Consider the following 19265-nt stretch of genomic DNA (forward strand, 5'->3'; position numbering starts at 1 on the left):
GTAAAAAAGCAAGAAAAGTTGCCCTATTAACACATTCTTACAACACTTTTATTTCAGTAAAAAACCAAGCCTCTCTGTAACCATATAGAAAATCAAGATAGGAATAATTAGAGCAGAAGCAATATCAATAAACAAAAAAATTAAATATTACTTTACTCACTCTTAATCATTCCTGTACTAAAAGGTATATAGTACTTTGTTAACTATTAATTAACTAGTCCAGAAAAGAGCCATGAAGATGATTAGAGGGATGGAGCACTTCTCCTGCACTCCAAGAAATACTGAGAGAATTGGGATTGTTCATCCTGGAGAAGAGAAGGCTTTGGGGTCACCTTATTGTTGCCTTCCAGTACCTGAGGGGAGCCTACAAGAAAGATGGGGAGGGACTTGCTACAAGAGCCTGTAGTGACAGGACAAGGGAGAATGGCTTCAAACTGAGAGAGAGTAGGTTTGCATGAGATCTTGGGAAGAAATTCTTTACTCAGAGGATAGTGACTGGATCTGCAACCAGTTGCTCAGAAGTCGTGGTTGCCCCGTCCCTGGAATTACTCAAGGCCAGGTTGGGTGGGGATTTGAGCAATGTGATCCAGTGGAAGGTGTTCCTGTCCATGGCAGGGGGGTGGGAACTGGTGATATTTAAGGCCCTTTCCAATCCAAATGATTCTATGATTTCCATTTAAATGGAAAAATGGTACATGGCTGTTGGTTGAGGTTATCTTGAAGCAATGTAGAGGATGTTACTTATTAGGATGCACTGGTCAGTCTGTCTCAAGCAGTTACAACCAAAACCAAAGCAGATATATTTTTCAGCTCAGAAAGAATACCAAAAAATTGATACCAGAAAAAAGTAGAAATGCTTTGAAAGTAGGTGCATGAAAATAGGATGTACTTTGGACTAGTCTGTGTGCAAAACCTGTGATATATTCAAAAGGCAATGGACCACATTGACAGTGACATGGCTTTCACTGGTTAAAATCTTGGGCATGCACATCCCTTGCCAAAAGCCACAGTCCTGTCTGGATACTGGTCTTAGGAGAGTTTAAGTAACAAATATTTGCACTGAGCTCACAATTATTCTCAAAACTTTGAGCATGCTGATGGAGGACTGTGGAAAAACTTGCACTTCTCCCTTTCACTGGCAGTTGTGAGAGGCCCTGTCTTTCAAAGTGATCCAGCCAGAACTTGTCAACAAATTCCTCCTACATACAATCCACACCATAATGAAAAGAATAATATGGAGGCAGCAATTATGCCTGTGTCACTGATGATATTGCACAGACAGAGACAGAAAAGAAACTTGCTGATACTAATGTGTTGTTCATTTTCTTTCTGCAATATTAGGTGGGTTCTAACCTAGTTCCTTGGTGTGGGTCTATACTCAAACGTAGGTAGGTGAGAACAGGGTCCTGAAAAGGGTGATACAGGGTGCTGTGGTGCTCGTGATTCTAGATGCATCAACTTCAGAAGCTACCACATTCACAGTGGAGTGGAGTTTGTGCTACTCCAGGAGCAGAAATGGATGGGTCAAATTAACTTGTCCTGTGGAATGAGGCTTTGATGCAGCAATAATCAGTCAGGGAGTACCATAGTGAGATTTGACAGGGACTGCACATCAGAGCCCTGAATTATTAAAAACCACCTTACTTTATAACAGATTATTCTGTCTTATGAATGATGATGTTATTGAGCAGTCTTTGCCTCATTGAGCAGAAAGATTGAGAGTACCTGAACAAGTTGAGAGGACTGCTGTTGGTAAGAAAACACAAAAGCTAGATTGAATTCTAAAGCGATATTTAAATTATTTTTCTTCCAGACCTCTTTCCTTCCCCTGGCTTTTCCTGCACCCAGTTACTGAAATCAGGGTCACAGTAATGGTTTCCCATTTTGATACTCATATTTGGGTGGCAATTTCCAGAAGGGTTTGTTATTCCACCAGCAGTGCTGGGTTGGGTTTTTCCCTCCTCATGGTGCTTGGTTGCAGTTCAGGCATCCTGGGAAGTGTCTGCCCAGACAAACGCCTCCAGTGACTTTGAAAGGGTTTCCATCTGCACAGTCATGGTTTCCAAGTCCTGCTTCAGGCACTTAGGCAATAGACAAAGAAAACCCCTTTCCCTTTATGCTGATTGTTGAAAATGGACTTTTTATTTTTACATCCAATGCTTCATAAATGAAAAAGACAAATATTTCTCGTTTTGTAAAACAGAAAAAGCCACTATAGCCAGTATTGGAGGTATTCTGCCCAGTTCTGGCCCGAGTGGCCTCCTGGGATCCAGGAGGGAACATGCTGTACACCACAGCTTGTGGTGTTGGGGGCTGTTTCCTACTGTCAACAAATATTTGCAGCTGACCTTCCTCTTTGTTCCCTTTGCAGCTTCTTTACAGTCTGGGTGAGATACCTACCCAGCACCCAGCCAGCGTTCGTAGTCAAAATACTATAGCACAGGAAGAGGATTCATAATACAGTGCAGGGCACAATTAAAACATGGGACTGAGTAGCAGCTACCTGGTTTTAAATAAATCATCTAAGAAAGTGCATCCGATTGTGAACTATTTCATAAATATTTCTGGCTTAAAAAGCTTATTCTATCATGGTCAAGGAAATATCTAAAATAGCTCATGCTCAGTGCATGACAATTCAGAAGATGAAACATCTAAAATAGCTCATGCTCGGTCCATGACAATTCAGAAGATAAATCAAAAAAAGAAGAATAATGTGCCATTATGGAGAAATCACATATTCAGTCTGTCAGATTCACAACTTGGAAAGATAGCTCCATCTCTATATATTTCACTTATATTTTTTTTCTCAGTTAGTTTTCTTAAAGAATAAATCTTGTGGGCATTTGGTTAAATGACTGAAAATTACCATCAAGCTTTGATCAAATAACTAACATTGATCAATGAATAAAATTTTAAAAAAGACTACTTATGTATTATATTTTACTCTCTCATACATGCTGAATGTATATAGGGACATATAAATTACCACATTTCTGAGTAAAAACGCAAGGTTGTGTTCTGCACTTGTAATATTGCTAGCTATTACACCTCTTTAATCAATACATTAAGAAAACTGAAAATACTGAAATACAAGCCAAAATGGATTTGGAAGTGCTCTTTGTAGGTTTATAGCTTATAATTTTAAGCTTTCTAGCAGTTTTGTTTCTTAATGAGACCAAATTTGTCACAGGAAATATGCAGTTGTTACTCATTGCTTTCTGATTAGAGCTTGTTTGCAAACATTCCTTTTTCATATTTTGAGCAAAAAACACACAGCAGAGATGATAAAACATTGAAAGCATCATGTGAAATCCTGACCCTGCTGAAATGAGTGACACAGCACTTATGTCATTGGCGTCAGCATTCACCCACAATATGTGTGCTCCAGGGAAAGAAAAAAAAATATATTTGCAAACAGAGCCATATGATCTATGGAACAAAGGAAGAGGATATAGGAAACATGGGTGAAAATCCTTTTGCCACACTGGGGAAACAAATGGTCCTGTGTTAGGTCCCTCCAACTGCATTGTTCTTGGAGACCCTGACTGTGTCTCTTTCCATGGAAGCCAAGATATTAATTCAGTTTGTTTCCCAACCTGTTCACTGAAGTAGATACCAATTCATACAGCACAGAAATTCCCAAGGACCAGCTGCCAAAAGTCTCCTTTAAGCAGGCTTTGCTCCTGTTAATCCAAAGTCTCAGAGGCTTCAGCTGGGATAGACAATATGGATGGAGTGTGAGAGCTGTGAACAAGGGAAAGTAATAAAGATGGAATAAAGGAATATAGTCTGCTGAACTCTTATTTTTAGGGTTCTTTTTGTGTGTGTCACAAGTAAACTTGCACATAGATCAGAGAGAAAGTACAGTATAATAAAGGAGAAAAACAGTATAATGAGGACTAAGGCTGAGCCAGAGAGATTGTGTGGCAGAGAGAAGGAAGAATGAAATAGCCACTCATCCCAAGGAAAGAAAGTATGTGTAACACTGGAAAAAAATCTGAAAAAAAATTTCCCATTGGTTTCCCTACTCCTTTCAGACCTTCTCTGGTTCTTCCCTGAAGTTGTGTTACTTAAGAAATGCAGAAATTCTCCTCTGGCCTTTCTGGGATCACCTAGTTATTCTGGAAAACTTCTATATTTCAAAGACAAGTACTTACGAAATGGAGAGATTTCTCCTAAAAGAAAAATGATGATAGATATAAATTTGATATACTTGCATATCTAAGTCAATTACTTCAAATTGCCTTTTCTCTGCCAATGGAAATCATCCTGGATGTATTGCAAAGAATACATGGAAGCATTAGCTCGTGAAAACACATAACCCTAACTTAAACAACTCAACATTTCACACATATGACTACAGATTTGCTTGTTAGCAGCACGTAGAGCACAAGAAGATAACAAGCTTTTAATAGGTTTGTCATTCATTACAGGAAATAGCTACTTAGTTAAGTCCAAACTATGTATAAAGCATGGCTAAAACATTTGCAGAAATGTTGTAAGATAATAACATGACTTAAGTGCAACAAAGTTTCAAAAGACATGTTTTAGTATAGAAAAGTAGAAATCACATTAATACTTAAGATATGATTCCCATAAAGGTCTATAGAGTTATCAATTTTTTTATCTTAAAAACAGAGATCAGAATCAACTTGAGTTGCAAAGAAAAGTATATTTCCCACCAATCCGAAACTATCTGATTCTAATATCTATATCCAGGAAAACCAAAACAGTGCACTTTCAAATTCTGCACAGGTACCAAGAAAAAACATTTATTCAATTGGAATTTGGCTTAGTTATCAGGGACTCATAGAATTGGAGTATGATTACCATTTGGATTGCATAGAGAGAAGATAAAATCCATACAGTATTTGTGATTTTACTGACTGTTGTGTTATTGTTTATGTCTGGAAAAAACTGGTGAAAATGCTTTTTCAAATCTAATTATTTTATTCTAGTTCTGCAGAGAACTACTGAGAGCGGAGGCTTTGTGCCAATAGAGAAATAAGTGTGTGTTACATCGGTTAACTATGTCAAACAGTGAAGGATGAAACAGCCACATTATCTCAGCATTAAAGCCATTTACCCTATGGATATCTGACCCTCTAAGCAGAACATGCAAAGAACCATCATTCATATCTTGGAGGTTTTTATTGATAAAGAAACAGAATACCTGAAGATCAGACTGGAAAAGATGTTTTTCTGTACGGACAGGTTTTATTTCTTCCTAGGTGTGCATATGACTTATCTGAGGTGATTTAGATTTCTAGAACCAAGATGTGTCACAAAAGAAGTACATCCCGACAAAAGTATTGATAAGGTGTGTGTTTGAAGGCAGAGTTTTGGGCTGTGAGCAGCCAGTCATTGTATCCAGAGAAGCAGATTTCCTGAAGTATAGAAAAGGTGTGTGACTTTCTTGTACTGTTCTGAAATTCCCTGGTATGGATCTTGGAGGTATTGGGGACTGAAAGACCTTTCTTGCTCTGGGAATGTAGATGTCTTGAAAGCATTAAAAAAGTTTTCAGCATAACAGAGTCACAACATATTTTTTCATCATGTTTCCTCATTTAAATCAACTACGTATTTATTGGGTGTGACAAACCCAGACTTTCCTACCATGGAAAAAAAATTACCCTTGCTACCATGTAGTAGAACTTTTATACCTCTCTGTGACTTTTTTTTGCCTCTTGAACACTTTCTCCAAGCATAGAAGAACTATTTTACTTATTTGTAACCGAATTGAGAGAAAGCCAGAGATTTCTGCTATGCAGATTATTATGGTGACCGTAAAATCTCTGGGAATACCTGCTCTGCGAAGAGGCCACACAGGGCAGAGGTCCTGCAGTCAGAGCCAGCCGTGACGGGAGCCCATGGAAGCACAGGACTGTGCCACGTGGGCTCGGGCAGCAGCACAGACCTGACAGGGTCCAGCTCCACTTCAATGGCAAACTCAGAGAGCATAAATCATATGCAGTAGTTTTGGCTAGCAGCTCCCAAGCTGAACATGCCACACATTTGCACGTGGACATATTTGCACATGGACATACTTTTGCTGTGCTCCAAAGCTGTGGCTCTCATTCCTGAGGCTCTCTGCAGGTAACCCAGCACATCCAGTAATTTCTGTGGTAGCTCCTGCAGTTTGTGTCTACCCAGGTCTCAGCATAGCACCTGGTCTGCCTGGAGAAAGCATGTAAACATCTCTTGCCTTCAGCAAGTAGGAAATGTCCCAAAGCACCTATTTTTACCAGAGTGGAGTTGCTATGCTACAGCTGAAACAAAGAGTAATTAGTAATTCATTGAAAAGATACAAGAAAAGAAATCATACAAAGGGGAGTCCTTGCCGCTATCTCACTTTCCTGATTCTTATCTCTTACTTCCTATTTCTGGCTTTTCATTTTGGACTTTGCAGCTCAGCTTCCTTTCGGTGTTTCCCTTTGAATTTTTGCTTCTCATATAGCATTGTGCTTACGGCTTTTTGAAGAGGAAGCCTGGGAAAAGGTTGGATTGTTCAGGAATGTGTGGTAACATATTTTTAGTTTAGGGACTGTCTTTTAGAAATGAGCAACAAGGGTCATGCATTAAATATTTTCCTATGCTTAAAGAGATATTAGTGCTTCCTGCTTATCTCAACTTTATACATTCAAAAGACTGGATAGCAACAGTGGCCAGAACACTTAAATTCAGAAGACAGGAGGTGAATGTTTCTCTATCTAAAGAGTAAAATGAACAAAGCCTATTAACCTAGTGAGGATTCTGTACCCATATACCAGCACAGACTAATAAGGAATCATGAAGATTGCCGTTTCATGGGGATTTTTAACAGGTGGGGTCATACTTTTCAGAGGGCATAAATGCAACATCAAGACAGTCCCACATGCTGTTTTTGCTTGATAAATAGATTATTTAAAAAAGAAATGCAAAAATGGTTCTCAGAAGTATTCTGCTGGAAACACAACTCACTGATATTAGACTGTTGGTTCCCTGTAAAGCATGGAACCCAAGGGTTGAAACCTTTTCTGCTTCTAGAAGTGCCAAACATTTTATATGGTGATGTAATTATGACATAAGCTGGCAAAAAGACAATTTGTGCTGTAAATTTGGAAAAAAAAATTAGCTCTGATCTGATCCAGAAGGTCTTCCACCTTTGAAATACTTTTATACCACAAGTTAAATAGTGGTGGCAAATTCTCTGCCACTGATGACTGGGGAAGCTTCATTAACTCCCTTTGCATCCATTTTCATGGAAGAGCTTAGTTCAGGGTTTCACAGGATTAAACTTTTCACTGGAAAGGAAAGCTTAATGGATTCAACAGGTAAAACAACAGAGAAACATTAAAACCAAAGAGAGTGACACTGGATTTATTTCACTATTTAATCAATGGACAGTGTGGAAGACCATAGTATCCTTATTTCCTCCATGATACTGATATATAATCCAGATATTTATCTGTTCATATTGTTTTATTCCATTACATATATTTTTTTAATCCATTGTAATAATTTACTTTGGCCTCTAGCTCCAAGCATAGGATACAGTTTCCATCTTATTCCAATAATATTGGCTAGTTGCTAGGGGAGAGCTGATTCCTTTTACGATTTCTTTTACTCACCACATCTGTGTGTAATTTTTTTATTTATCATCTCTCTAGGACATTTTTCCTGTGAGAAGCCCAAATGTGACATATAGCCCTTTCAGACCTCATTTGGTGTTTTAGACAAGGAGCATTTCCTATAAATATTTACAGGATAAGATTTTACCAGCTGGTAGTTAATACCAGGCATAAATGTCCAAGTATATGTGTGGATGGGTCTGCACAGTACACATCATCTGTGATCTCCTCTGTATGAGTAAGCAGGTATGAGTTTGAGGTGCAGGTGTGAATTAACTTAAGGGTGAGCTTTCCTGCTCCTTACTGCTGCAGACCTGTGATGCACCAAGTGTGCAAAGCTCTTTTTTTGGCTATTTCACCATCAGGAGCAGATCTGGCCCAGGTATTGAGAGGGTTATTGGCCTTAGCTGTGTTCCCTGGTTCTCTGATTGAACATTTAGCATCTTTCTCCCACATAAGGGACTGCCCTATGGGATTTACACTAGCTCCTCAGCCCCACAGGTTATAGCCTGACCTATAAATATAAACCAATGTCAGTTTTAGTCGATTCTATGCCAGCAGACATGGACAGTGGTTTACACTATTCTGCTGACCTGAGAACTATGGAAGAAATATTGGGTTGTTGTTTTTTTTTAAACAGACTTTTGCAATAGCCCAGTTGTGATGGGGTCAGTGGTAGGATATAAATTTCTTATTGATCTCCTCATTGTAACCTTAAACTTGTGTTCCTCCTCTGGTTTCGGCTGCAATTTTCCTTTCCATCTTAGGAGAACTCTTTTCACTTACTTACTCTTTTCACTTTTTAGAGGATAGTTGTTTTGCATTTTGAAGATGAAGCTGTCTACTACTAATTGAACTATTTGGTGTCAGCTCATGCTTACCAATAGTACTGCCTTGGTTTACATGAGACCTCAACCTAACTCTTTAGGTTTTTACTTCTTTTTTTTTTTTTTTTTTTTTTTAACATTGACTTTTGACAAGTGCCAAACATACTAGGCCAGTCATTCCCCTCGCCTCCCCTCCCCTCCCCTCCCCTCCCCTCCCCTCCCCTCCCCTCCCCACCTTAAAAAGTGTTCTTATGGGAGTGAGACAGAAGAGTTAAGCATTTTGGTTTTGGGTTTATCAATTCACATTTGCATTCATGAAGAAAAGGCTTTCCTGCTCTCCTGTATTTCTAGTCTAGTCCTTCATTTTATTTGGCAGCCCACTGGCAGTGTCCTTAGCCCACTTGAGACACAAGATTCCCAAGTGACAAGCTGGTCATACACAGTTCAGTTTGCTTTGGTTCTCACTAACTTCACTGGCAATGACTTTTGGTATTCAGAGGTTTATTTATGGCTAGCTTTATTCCTCTTTTCCTTTCCTGTAGATTTTTTTTTAATGCAGAAATTTTTGTCTCTCCAGTGGCTCATCAGTTTCACTGGACTCCACTTGTTTGCTGTTTCTTGTCAAGGCTCTGGCAGGATAAAGAAAGTCTAGGAGAGGAGACAGGGGAAGCTGAATTTGTTTTCTGTTTATTTACATTGATTTCATTGAAGAGCAGCATCAGAGCATCCCATAGAGTTTGTCGTAATAGAAGTGGCGTAGAGGGAGAAGAATCAGCCCCCTGGATCCATGTTAACACTGTGCAGACAGTGCTGATGATGGATGGGGATTTCCCCTTTGCTTGTGAAGTTGGGGCAGCTCATTGCTCATTCTCCTGAACTTCCTGTTGAAGATCTCACAAAATGATAGTTTTTTTCTGACCAGTTTTTAGTTATAGCAGTAATCTTTGAGTGAAATGTTTAATTCACCTCCACTTAAATACTGATTAGAAAGTACTGTTTCAATGCAATCAGAAAAAACTACTGAAAAAGCTGAGCTTGGCTATTGAATGACATGATCTCATTTAATTCCCAAAAATAACCATCCACATCCCCTAAAAGAGTATGGCAAAGATGTATTCTATTAAAGATTATTCTTTCAGCAGTAAGATGATTCAGTGTGATTTTCTTCTGGCCATGCATGCTGTGATAGCAAGGCAGAGCTCTCCTGTCAGCAGTGTGCCCAGCGTCAGAGCAATCCTTGTCCTGCAGGAAGGTATGCAACCTCCTCGGGGTTGATTGTTTTTTTACCTTTTTTTTTACTCTTGGCAGACGTCCTTGAGCATTTGAAACGGATGTGAGAGAGTTTTTAGTCCTCATGCAAAACAACCAACTAAACATAACAGATTACATCAGCTCAGGCTTTTCAATTCCTGGATGGCAGCAGAGTGCTAATCCAACCTTCATCCTGGATTTCATAAACTGAAACAAGGGAGGCTGGCAGGAGCAGCGCTGCCGGATTGAGGAAGCTGACGACGGTGCAACATGTGGGCAACACACTTTATAAAGCTCATAAACTTGTAGGCTGATGTGTGCAGCTACCACTTTGGATTCTGTACCGCTGCTTCCCTCGGCAAGAGGCACCAGCAGGCTGAGCACTGAGACCTGCTCTCTGGGATGGAGCATTTACCCCTGCAAGACATGAAGGGCTTCCTGTTCCTCACCCTCCTCCTGCTGCCCGTGCCTGCTGGAGCTGCCTGGAGTGCGAAATACGCAGTAGATTGCCCTGATCCCTGTGACAGTAATGCGTGCAAGAGCACCGCGCGCTGTAAGCGAACGGTGCTGGATGACTGTGGCTGCTGCAGAGTGTGTGCAGCTGCTCTGGGGGAGACTTGCTATCGTACTGTCTCGGGTATGGATGGTGTCAAGTGTGGTCCTGGGCTGAAGTGCCAGTTTTACACTGAGGAGGATGACTTTGGTGATGAATTTGGTATCTGCAAAGGTAATGATGTTCACTTTGTATGCACCCACTGTGGCAATTTGACAGCAACATACATGCAGAGTTTGCCTCTTGCTTGAAAGGAGTTAAAATGGGATTTTTAGAGCTCATCCCTTAGCCAAGGAAAAAGGGAAAAAATACCTGCTGTCATTAGAAGGCATTACATGTACTGGGGCAGGTTTATTAGTGTGATGATATTGTTTACACATTACCTGGGGACATGTGTAAGGAAATACCGACAGGGTGTGCTTGGAGATGAGATTTTTGACTGGAGCTTGAGACACCCAGGCACTAGTCCTGTTCTTTCTGTTGATTTAGTGGGTGGCTCTCTATAAATTATAAATACTTTAATCCTGCAAGCCCAACCTTGTCACAGGGTCCCTGTGGCAGCTGCACACTCCTGGGGGTGATGCTCCCTCTGGCACCTCCGGCTGCCTGCCCAGAGACCAGGTGCTCACTCTGGGGTCTGGGGGATGGAGAAAGCAGCACAGCCTGAGTGCCTGGAGACTTTGTCTTGTTTAACTTAGTCCTTTGAGGTGCTCAGTCATCCTAGGGATGTGGTCAAGGCAGGCAAACAGAAACCCTCCTGCCTGAAGGATGGCAATAACAGAGCAGAAGCTGACTGTGAGATGAGCAGCCAGGCATTGCATTCAGTTTATTCCAGGTATGTTGCATGCTGATTTCTTTAGTCAGAAGCTATAATCGCATTTTTCTTTTAGGAGCTATTCTCACTCCATTTAAACAGGGCAACCTTTACAGGCTGGCAATGTATTATATTTGTAAGAAGCAGGGTGAATTTTTTAAAAAGTAAACAATTTTAAAAAGAGAGTTTGCAAAGCATTAGTGCAGTGGGTTTTGCTGTGTTTTTGTAGCATTTCAGTAAGTGGATACACATAAGCCTTAGAAAAACTTCCTTAAAAGTGGGAATATCTTGGCAGTTAAATATCAGGAATATTAATAGACTCAGTTAAAGTAGTGACTTAGGACCTGATGCTGCAAAAATCACTTCGGCTGATTCACATACAGCACAAGCTTATTTACCTCATTTGAAATAAACTCACATGCATGGTTTAGTGTGTAACCCAAAACTTTATTGCAAATTAGTAGAACTTACACAGAAAGATTATATCTTTGGTGCACTCACCAGGAAAATACTCTACTGAGATAATTGATTGATCTTCAGTTTATTAAAAATCACCACAGTGCAAGATACTGCCTATAATTCCAATAACAATTGTTTTGAATTAGTGTGTACTTTTTGCTTTCCTCATACGAATTTATTAGCAATAGCACCCTTTGAATGGGAAAAAAGAAATATTATCAACCCATAGCTGAATCTTGGGTGCTCTGTAGAAAATGCGAAATCAAATGTTTGGGTTTTTTTCCCCATCAGTCAGTGGAAAAACTCTCATTAATTTCAGTAAAGCCATATCTTGGCTTCAAATTTAAATTGGTGCTTAAATCTATTCCCCATATATTTATTTCCTCTAAATATTATAGATGTAATTTGAATTCTTTTTCTTTCTTCATCTCAGCTCTGAGATAGTACAGTCTCTCCTTGGGGTCAGATATTGTTATTTTATATATCCATGTGCAGCTATGATAGCAGGTCACTCACACATTTTAATAACTTCCATGTTTGTAATAACTGACAGATGCAGGATGGCTAAATTCTCTCTGGCTTCCTGTTGCCAATTTACTTTGAATTTCTGGAAAAATGATCTGAACTCTCTGTTTTTCAATTTCTTGTTTCAAAAATGGGCAGTATATACTCCAGAACAATTTTTTGGGATTATTTATAATTATTAGGACAGTGCATTGTACTATTATCAATAGCAATGTCATTATGGCCCAAAGCAAAATATTTTTGGTGCCCTTGATTCCATTAAACCACTGGAAGCCATCTGCAATTTATTTAGGAACAAGATCCTATTAAACAAAAACCTTCTAAAAGACGAATTTACTCAGATCTCAGTGTCAAGAAGTGCAAAAAAGCAGCATCAATGCCAGGGTTATTCCACACAAAGCCAAGTGCTTTGGGCTCAGACTTGTTTCTGCGCTGTTGTGCACATCTCTGCATCCCACTTCTCCAGGCTGAGCACCTGTAGCAGGCAGATTGATGCTCCATGTGGTGTGTGCTCTTTGCTTGTCTCCTAGGGAGGATATGCACACAAGAACAGTTCTAATTAGACGGGATTTTGCTTTTGTTTTATGTGGACAAGCAGCAGATCAAAGAGTCATTCTTGGGAAGGGGACTGTGCTGAGGGCTAGGAAGATTCTCCATGCTGGAGTGACTAACTGTGCAGTCCATTTCAGAGAACTGGTTGATCTTCTAGGGCTTTTCCTTTATAAGAATAAATCCATAAATACATTTGATACACAGAGAATTGTAAAATATTGGCTACACTATAACTGTATAACTATAGTGCAATAGCTTGATTTTCATATTATCTAGGCTGTATGGCAAAGCAAAAAGTTTGCATTTCACTCAAGAGGAGGCTGAACAAACTGAAAAGGTGATTTTATTGGGGTGTTATAAGCAAACAAACTATGTCTGGATGAGGAGGTCTCATAGCTGAAAAGGAGAGACAAAATGGGGAGAGAGGTACCATTTGTGCTTACTGTGGTCACCTTTCTTAAGTGTTTTGTGGAGGCCTAGGCTGCATGGTTCCTTGGTCCAGCCCCAAATACTCATTAATCTGCCTTAGGAGGTGAATCAGAAACTCTCCAGACCTTGTCATTTAAGGTGACCATGTACCTTGGGTTGCCAAGGTTGTTCAGAGTCCGAACATAAAGGCCTTTCTCCTGGGATATGTCAAACATCTCCTGGGAACGATCATCTGTTTGTGGGTTTGGAAAGGACACGTTAGACATGGATTTTCCCAGTCTCTGCCTCTTCAGCAATGGTCTGGGGAAGGTATCCTGTTCAACAGCAAGGCAGAAGAAGACAAGGGTTGTAGCCCCTAGTTTAAACCCTCTGGGAAGTTATATGGCCCAGCATGTGATATGTGTCAGCTATGGGATAGGAAAATCTCCTGTTCCTGACTTAATTTTCTCTGGAAAACATTTGTTTCCATCCTAGCAACTGCTTTGTAGTGCTCCTCCCCAAGCTAGCTCAGGGATGTGAGGTTTGAATTGGGGCATTATGTGACCAGATGCAGCATAACCAGGGAGCTGCCTTAGTGCCAGAGATCCCTTTAAGCCATCCTCACTCTTGAGGCTGGAGATGCAGGTGAGCTGTCTGCCATGGAAAGGCAGAACCTGGCTGTCTGAGAAGGTGTTGGGTGGGAGGCTATTCCTGAGGACCCAGTAGCATCTCCAGGTGGATGATGAGTTTGCTGGATAGCTCCTCAGGGTCAGGCTGCATCCTCCTCCCAGACTGCTGGCCCAGGCCACAGCAGCCTCACACCAGCATCGGATTGCAGCTTTAAATATCAACTGTTGTGAAAGTCAGATAATATCATAGTGAACTAACTACACAGTGAGTTCAGGGAACTTCTGGAGTCATCTTCCCTTCTAAAGTGCTAGTCCTTCAACTAAATCTTCTATAATTATGTACCTACATATTCATGCTGCCTTTAACTAAGGCAATGCAATGTAGGAGTGCACTTAAATCTAGGAGTGTTTCAGAGAAGGATTACCAGTAGCACATTGTAAATAAGTTACAGGAAATGAAATGATGTATGTAAAGCGTGTCAAGATTTGTTAATACTAGAAGATACTGTAAAAAAGCAGTCAGCATGCTGAAATCCTGTAGCTAAGGTATAGCTGACCTCCACTCAAAGGTTTTCCACTTTCAAGCAGACCAGCTATTAAGACAGCAGCTGACTTGGATCACTGAGAGATGCTTTGCTATATTTTTTTTCCCCAGAGTGTCCCTATGGTAGCTACGGAATGGAATGCAGGAAAACCTGCAACTGTCCCTCTGGCATCTGTGACAGAGTAACAGGGAAATGTCTGAAGTTCCCATTTTTTCAACTGTCTGCTTCAAAGCCTCCAAATCGACGAAAAATGTCTTCACACACAGGTAAGACTTTGTGGGACAGTTGATTTTAGCAGAAAACACCTTGCACATAATCTACTATGACTCTGTGTATGAGTGGTGGGTACTTTGGTGGAGCTGTGAAAACCGTTTATAACACAAGGTAGGTTTATTTTTCCTATTCCTTAACATGTGGCAAGGAATTAGGTGAGCCGTGACACATGCTAGAAACATTTTGAAATACTTTGCAACTGTTGCATGTGCTAGCAGCACCTCACCTGTGCAGCAGGAGGCTGTGCTAGGGTTTGCATGTCAGTTCAGGATTTCACTGCATTGCATTTACTAGTGTTAGCTAATGCATAGTAAAAACAGCATTTCATTTTCCCCATGAGGACAGAGCTTTATATGTTTTCCGTTGTCAGTAAAAGGTTTTATTAAATGTTTTATTGTAGTCATTTGTCACAGTATCATTGGAATAATTTATTTCCTTTACATTTTTGTCTGAAGCTTGTAATAGATCTGTCCAGAATTAAAATTAAAAAAAAAAAAAGAAAAAAATAAAAAGGGAGTGTGACAAGCTGGGATGTTTTTGATGCACCAAGGAAAGATCACTGAAGCTTTTAGAGGTGGGATTAAAATTTTTCCCCTTTTTCCCTACCTGATGATACTAAGGTATGTTCGACTGAACAATGCTTACTCTAAATATAAAGAGAAACCAAAATAAATGCAAATGTGTAGAAGTCAGAAAAAACCCCCAGAGATTTAATTCTAGGTCTACTGGGATCTTTTATAGGGATTTTTATAGGGATCTTTTATAGGGAAATCTACTGGGATTTTCTATCTTTGATAGAAATCTTTCACTAAAGATTTTTGGATTTAATTTCTTCTCCAAGAGCAGCTTGTGTGCAATTTTTAATTTTATTCTGTTATATTAAACTGTAGAGTTTTCTGTCTTAATACAAGATTTATCTTTCTCTCTTTCCCTGCTCAGAGAAAGTTAGATTGAAGCAAACTTCTGCAGCTTATATCACATTTAAAATAATGTCAAAAAAAACCCCTCTTACAAGATCAATCAGCCCTGATATTTTTGTATTTTTCTACATGATTGTGCTCTTTTGCCTTTCCTTCTTCTATTTATTACTGAGGGTGTCAAAATAATGAGTGTGCTTGCTTTTTTCTGTATCTAGCCTATATTCCAAACCTTCCCAGACAGGCTATTTACACCAGTTCCTCCTCCCCTTTTCCCTTCCCCACCTGCCTTTGGTCCCAAACTTTCTGCTGCCTCAATTTTGCCTCAACTGCTTGACTTATCCCAGCCAGGACGAGATATCCACTGCATGGAAACAAACAGTGTTTTTTACCCTTACAAAAGTTTCCCAATTACTTCCGTACTCAGAGGTCTGTCACTATTAGCAGATCAGGGACACTACGAGTAGTACTCCATAGGGTGGTCACACAGGTTTCATTTGAAAGGGGTCTTCAGAAGTAACTGTAGCATCTAAGTGATCATCAGTGAATTAAAACAGCTGTAAATGCTTCAGTGTTTTAAACAGACAGGTTTCTGACCCATATGTTTTATAAAAAACACTATGCCTACATATGCCTAGCAAACTTAATGGTGTCAGAGGTCATGTACGTTGCAATTTTACTCCTTTCACGGTCAAACAGGAGGGCAGTGGACAGCACACTGTGTCCCCAGCCAGCTTGCTGTGCCAAACAACCCCAGTGACAGCTTAGGAATCAGCCTCAGCCAGGGACTGTTTCCAGTTGACAAACTGAGTATCTTTTACCTATTTTTGGAGAGTAAGAGAGTTTAGTGGCACACACCAGGCTATTCCATGCCAGCTGGCCTCTGTCAGAGAATAGCTGCAGGGGAGTTTAATTTACTGCTGTAGTTATTGAGGATGTGTTGCTTGGTTCTGTGTCACACTGGAGTGAGTGTTACAGTCAGAACTGGAAAAAGAAGTCAACTCATCAGCCTTATGCTTAAACTATTAGAAAACAGATATGACTTGTGCCTTAATTTGGTAGAAATTTTGCAGCTAGGTAATTGGAGGTAATTTACTGAGTTTTCTGCAAACATACCAGGCAAGGATTTTCCAAAGTATTCATAAAACCAGGGACATTGCTGCAGGATAATATTTTAAAGCTCTCATGTTCATGAAATCCACCTTAATTTTTGTGTTTTTTTCAGATAGTGACATGGCATCAGGGGATGGAAATTCTGTAAAAGAGGAATTCATTAAAGAGAAAGTTATTCGCTCTCCAGTAATGAAATGGCTAAATCCTCGCTGATATTTACTTACACTTGTAAGACTTTCAAGTGAATGCATTTCTCACAGATTATTGAATATGCAACAACACACTTTAAGAACAAAGTAGATCTATAATGTATGAATATGTAATCTCTGAAGCTCAAATGTGACCCATTTTTAATGAAAAAAATGTTTACTTAAAAATAGACTGTACAGTATATATGACTTTTGATATTTGTTTTGATAAGTATTTGAACAGTGAAATGTATTGTGGCTTTTTGAATGTATAGTAATACTGAAAACCCAACATGATCATTCAAATAGTGCCAGAGGCTGACTCTTGCCAACCTGATGCTGGAAAAGCTCTCACTGAATGAAGGGGACAGTTTGGGTGAGTGATACTATTGATGTGGAACCATTGTGAAAGAAACACATATGAGCAACACCTCAGATGGAAGGAACACCACTGTGCAATAAAAATAATAACAACAAAAGCACAACAGTGTAAATTAAATAAACCAACAAAAGTTGTTAACAATTTCTAGTTTTTGGAAATTTGGTGACAATTCCTCAGAGACAAATATGCCTTTCTTCAGAGAGAAAACATCCAGCACTTCAGTTTATACATTGTGAATAACTTAGGCAAGACACTACAGACATATATTGTATTTAGTTAAATTTCTAAAGTTAAATTTTGTACAGAAAAACAGCAGATTGGTAAATTCTACCAATTTGTAGAAGGGGATCTGAAACAAAAGAAGCTGCTTATCATTATTTAAATATATATGTTTCTATAAACCAGCTAGTTGGTGTCATTAAGGCGATATCTGCATTTTTTCTGGAAGAGTGGTGAGAGGCCAGCAAATGGACCTTCATACTTTCCATCTTCATTGCTGGCTATGGCCCAGATGTGACTCACAGGGAGTTTATTTGAACCAGGGAAGCCTTGAACCCTCAGCAAGTGATAGTGCCTCCACAGACTACAGTATTTTGGTACCCAGTCCTTTGTTTCTCAATTGCATGAGCAAGTGATCCCATTTCAGCCAGGAGAAAAACTTACATGTGTTAGAGTGTTGCAGGAATGGGCAGCCCCTCATTCAGCCTAAGCTGGATGATATTTGTGTAAGTTAATAAATCACCACTGAGAATGTTTTCAGGCTAATATGCCTGAAAACTACCAGATCCACAGATAATAAAAATTGACATTGCTGTGTCAGAGTGAACCTGGATGCCCTGAGTTTAGGAACAGCCTTGTAACACAGGGCACTCTCATTGGAAGTGTGTCTTGATTTTAACATTTCCTTTGAAATCAACCTGAGCTTTGACAATGACTGCAGTGAAAGAAAGAGCACACAGTACAGCAGCCAGAGTTTAGTTCAGGATCTAAAAGCATGCTTTTAAAACCATGAACAACAGAAACTTGGATACCTTTAAAGAGATCCAAAGTCAACATCTGTGAAAGCACGATACTTTCACCTGGGAAAGCAGGCATGAATCATGCTGATCTGGAACAAGAGGATGATGACAGCAGTAGACATCCAAATGTCACAATGAAAGTGCAGGTTCTCTTGCCGTGATAATTGGAGACATACAAACATAAATCTCAAACTAGCATAATACCACATTTTAACCAGTATTGAATGTTAGGGTCTGAGAGGGAATAATGTTTTCTTGCGCTATTTACTAGCAAGTGAATTGATTCTAATCTACTGATATCAAAAGTAATTTTTTCTTGATTTCAGTGAGAGCGGGATCAAACCCTTGGTCTTCCAGCAGACTGATGAGAAATATTTAAGAATGTAGCAAATACTGCATACATTATTAATATTTTGCAACAGTGTCATAAATGACATTATGAGTTCTTGAATGTAAATCTAATAAGTCAGTTGGTTTTAAAGAGTGTAATATTATTATTGTTCAATAAAAAACCCATAAAAAACAACAACTGAAAGCATCACTGTCTATTGTGTCTATCTATCAAGAGTAAGCCTGCTGGTGATGGTACAGCCATGCCACATGGAGGGTAGGTATGCTTTTGGTCTCAAATCCACAGAAACAGTTCCACGACGTCTGCATCTATTTCAGCAAATTTCTGGGACCATTCATGATTGCAGAAAATGACTGGTGTCCCATGTACAGAAAGATTTGTGTCCACCATTTCAACCACCTCCAAAACCAGGTGGCTGGATCCTAGCTGCCTACTTGGAGCAGCCACTCTTTGGCCAATTTCAGTACAGGAAGGATTTGGAAGCTGTCTTTTCTTGTTGGCCTGGCCATTGCCATGCCAGGGACTATTTAGCTCTGGAGCAGAGCCTGCAACTCCTTGATACTCTTTCATTTTTCATAGAGGAATAACCTGTTAATCCACAACTGGCAAGTCAGGAGAAAGGAGGAGATGGAGAGGAATGTCTTGAAAACATTTTTTGGATGATTTTTAGTCTTTTTCATCAAATTTATAAAATGCTTTTGTATCTCTTTAGCTGCTTCAGTGATAGTTTGTTGCACACAGAATAGATTTCAATATGAAATTAGAGTCATTCATCCTTTTATTTTTATCCTTTATCCATTGAAAAATTTATCTGTTGTTACCAGTGATAATGGGACTATACCAGGGTA

General features: G+C 39.6%; 1 protein-coding gene across 1 annotated transcript; it reads left to right on the top strand.

Annotated features, from left to right (window-relative positions):
• The first annotated feature begins 9743 nt into the window (after positions 1-9743).
• Positions 9744-18583, top strand: ESM1 (endothelial cell specific molecule 1). The gene is made up of 3 exons (XM_054652718.2): positions 9744-10415; positions 14284-14439; positions 16589-18583. The coding sequence occupies exons 1-3, from the start codon at positions 10091-10093 to the stop codon at positions 16687-16689; spliced, it is 582 nt and encodes a 193-aa protein (XP_054508693.2). The 5' UTR covers positions 9744-10090; the 3' UTR covers positions 16690-18583.
• The last annotated feature ends 682 nt before the right edge of the window (positions 18584-19265 follow it).

Source organism: Agelaius phoeniceus, chromosome Z (genome assembly GCF_051311805.1).
Source record: "Agelaius phoeniceus isolate bAgePho1 chromosome Z, bAgePho1.hap1, whole genome shotgun sequence".
NCBI classification, from domain to species: Eukaryota; Metazoa; Chordata; class Aves; order Passeriformes; family Icteridae; genus Agelaius; species Agelaius phoeniceus.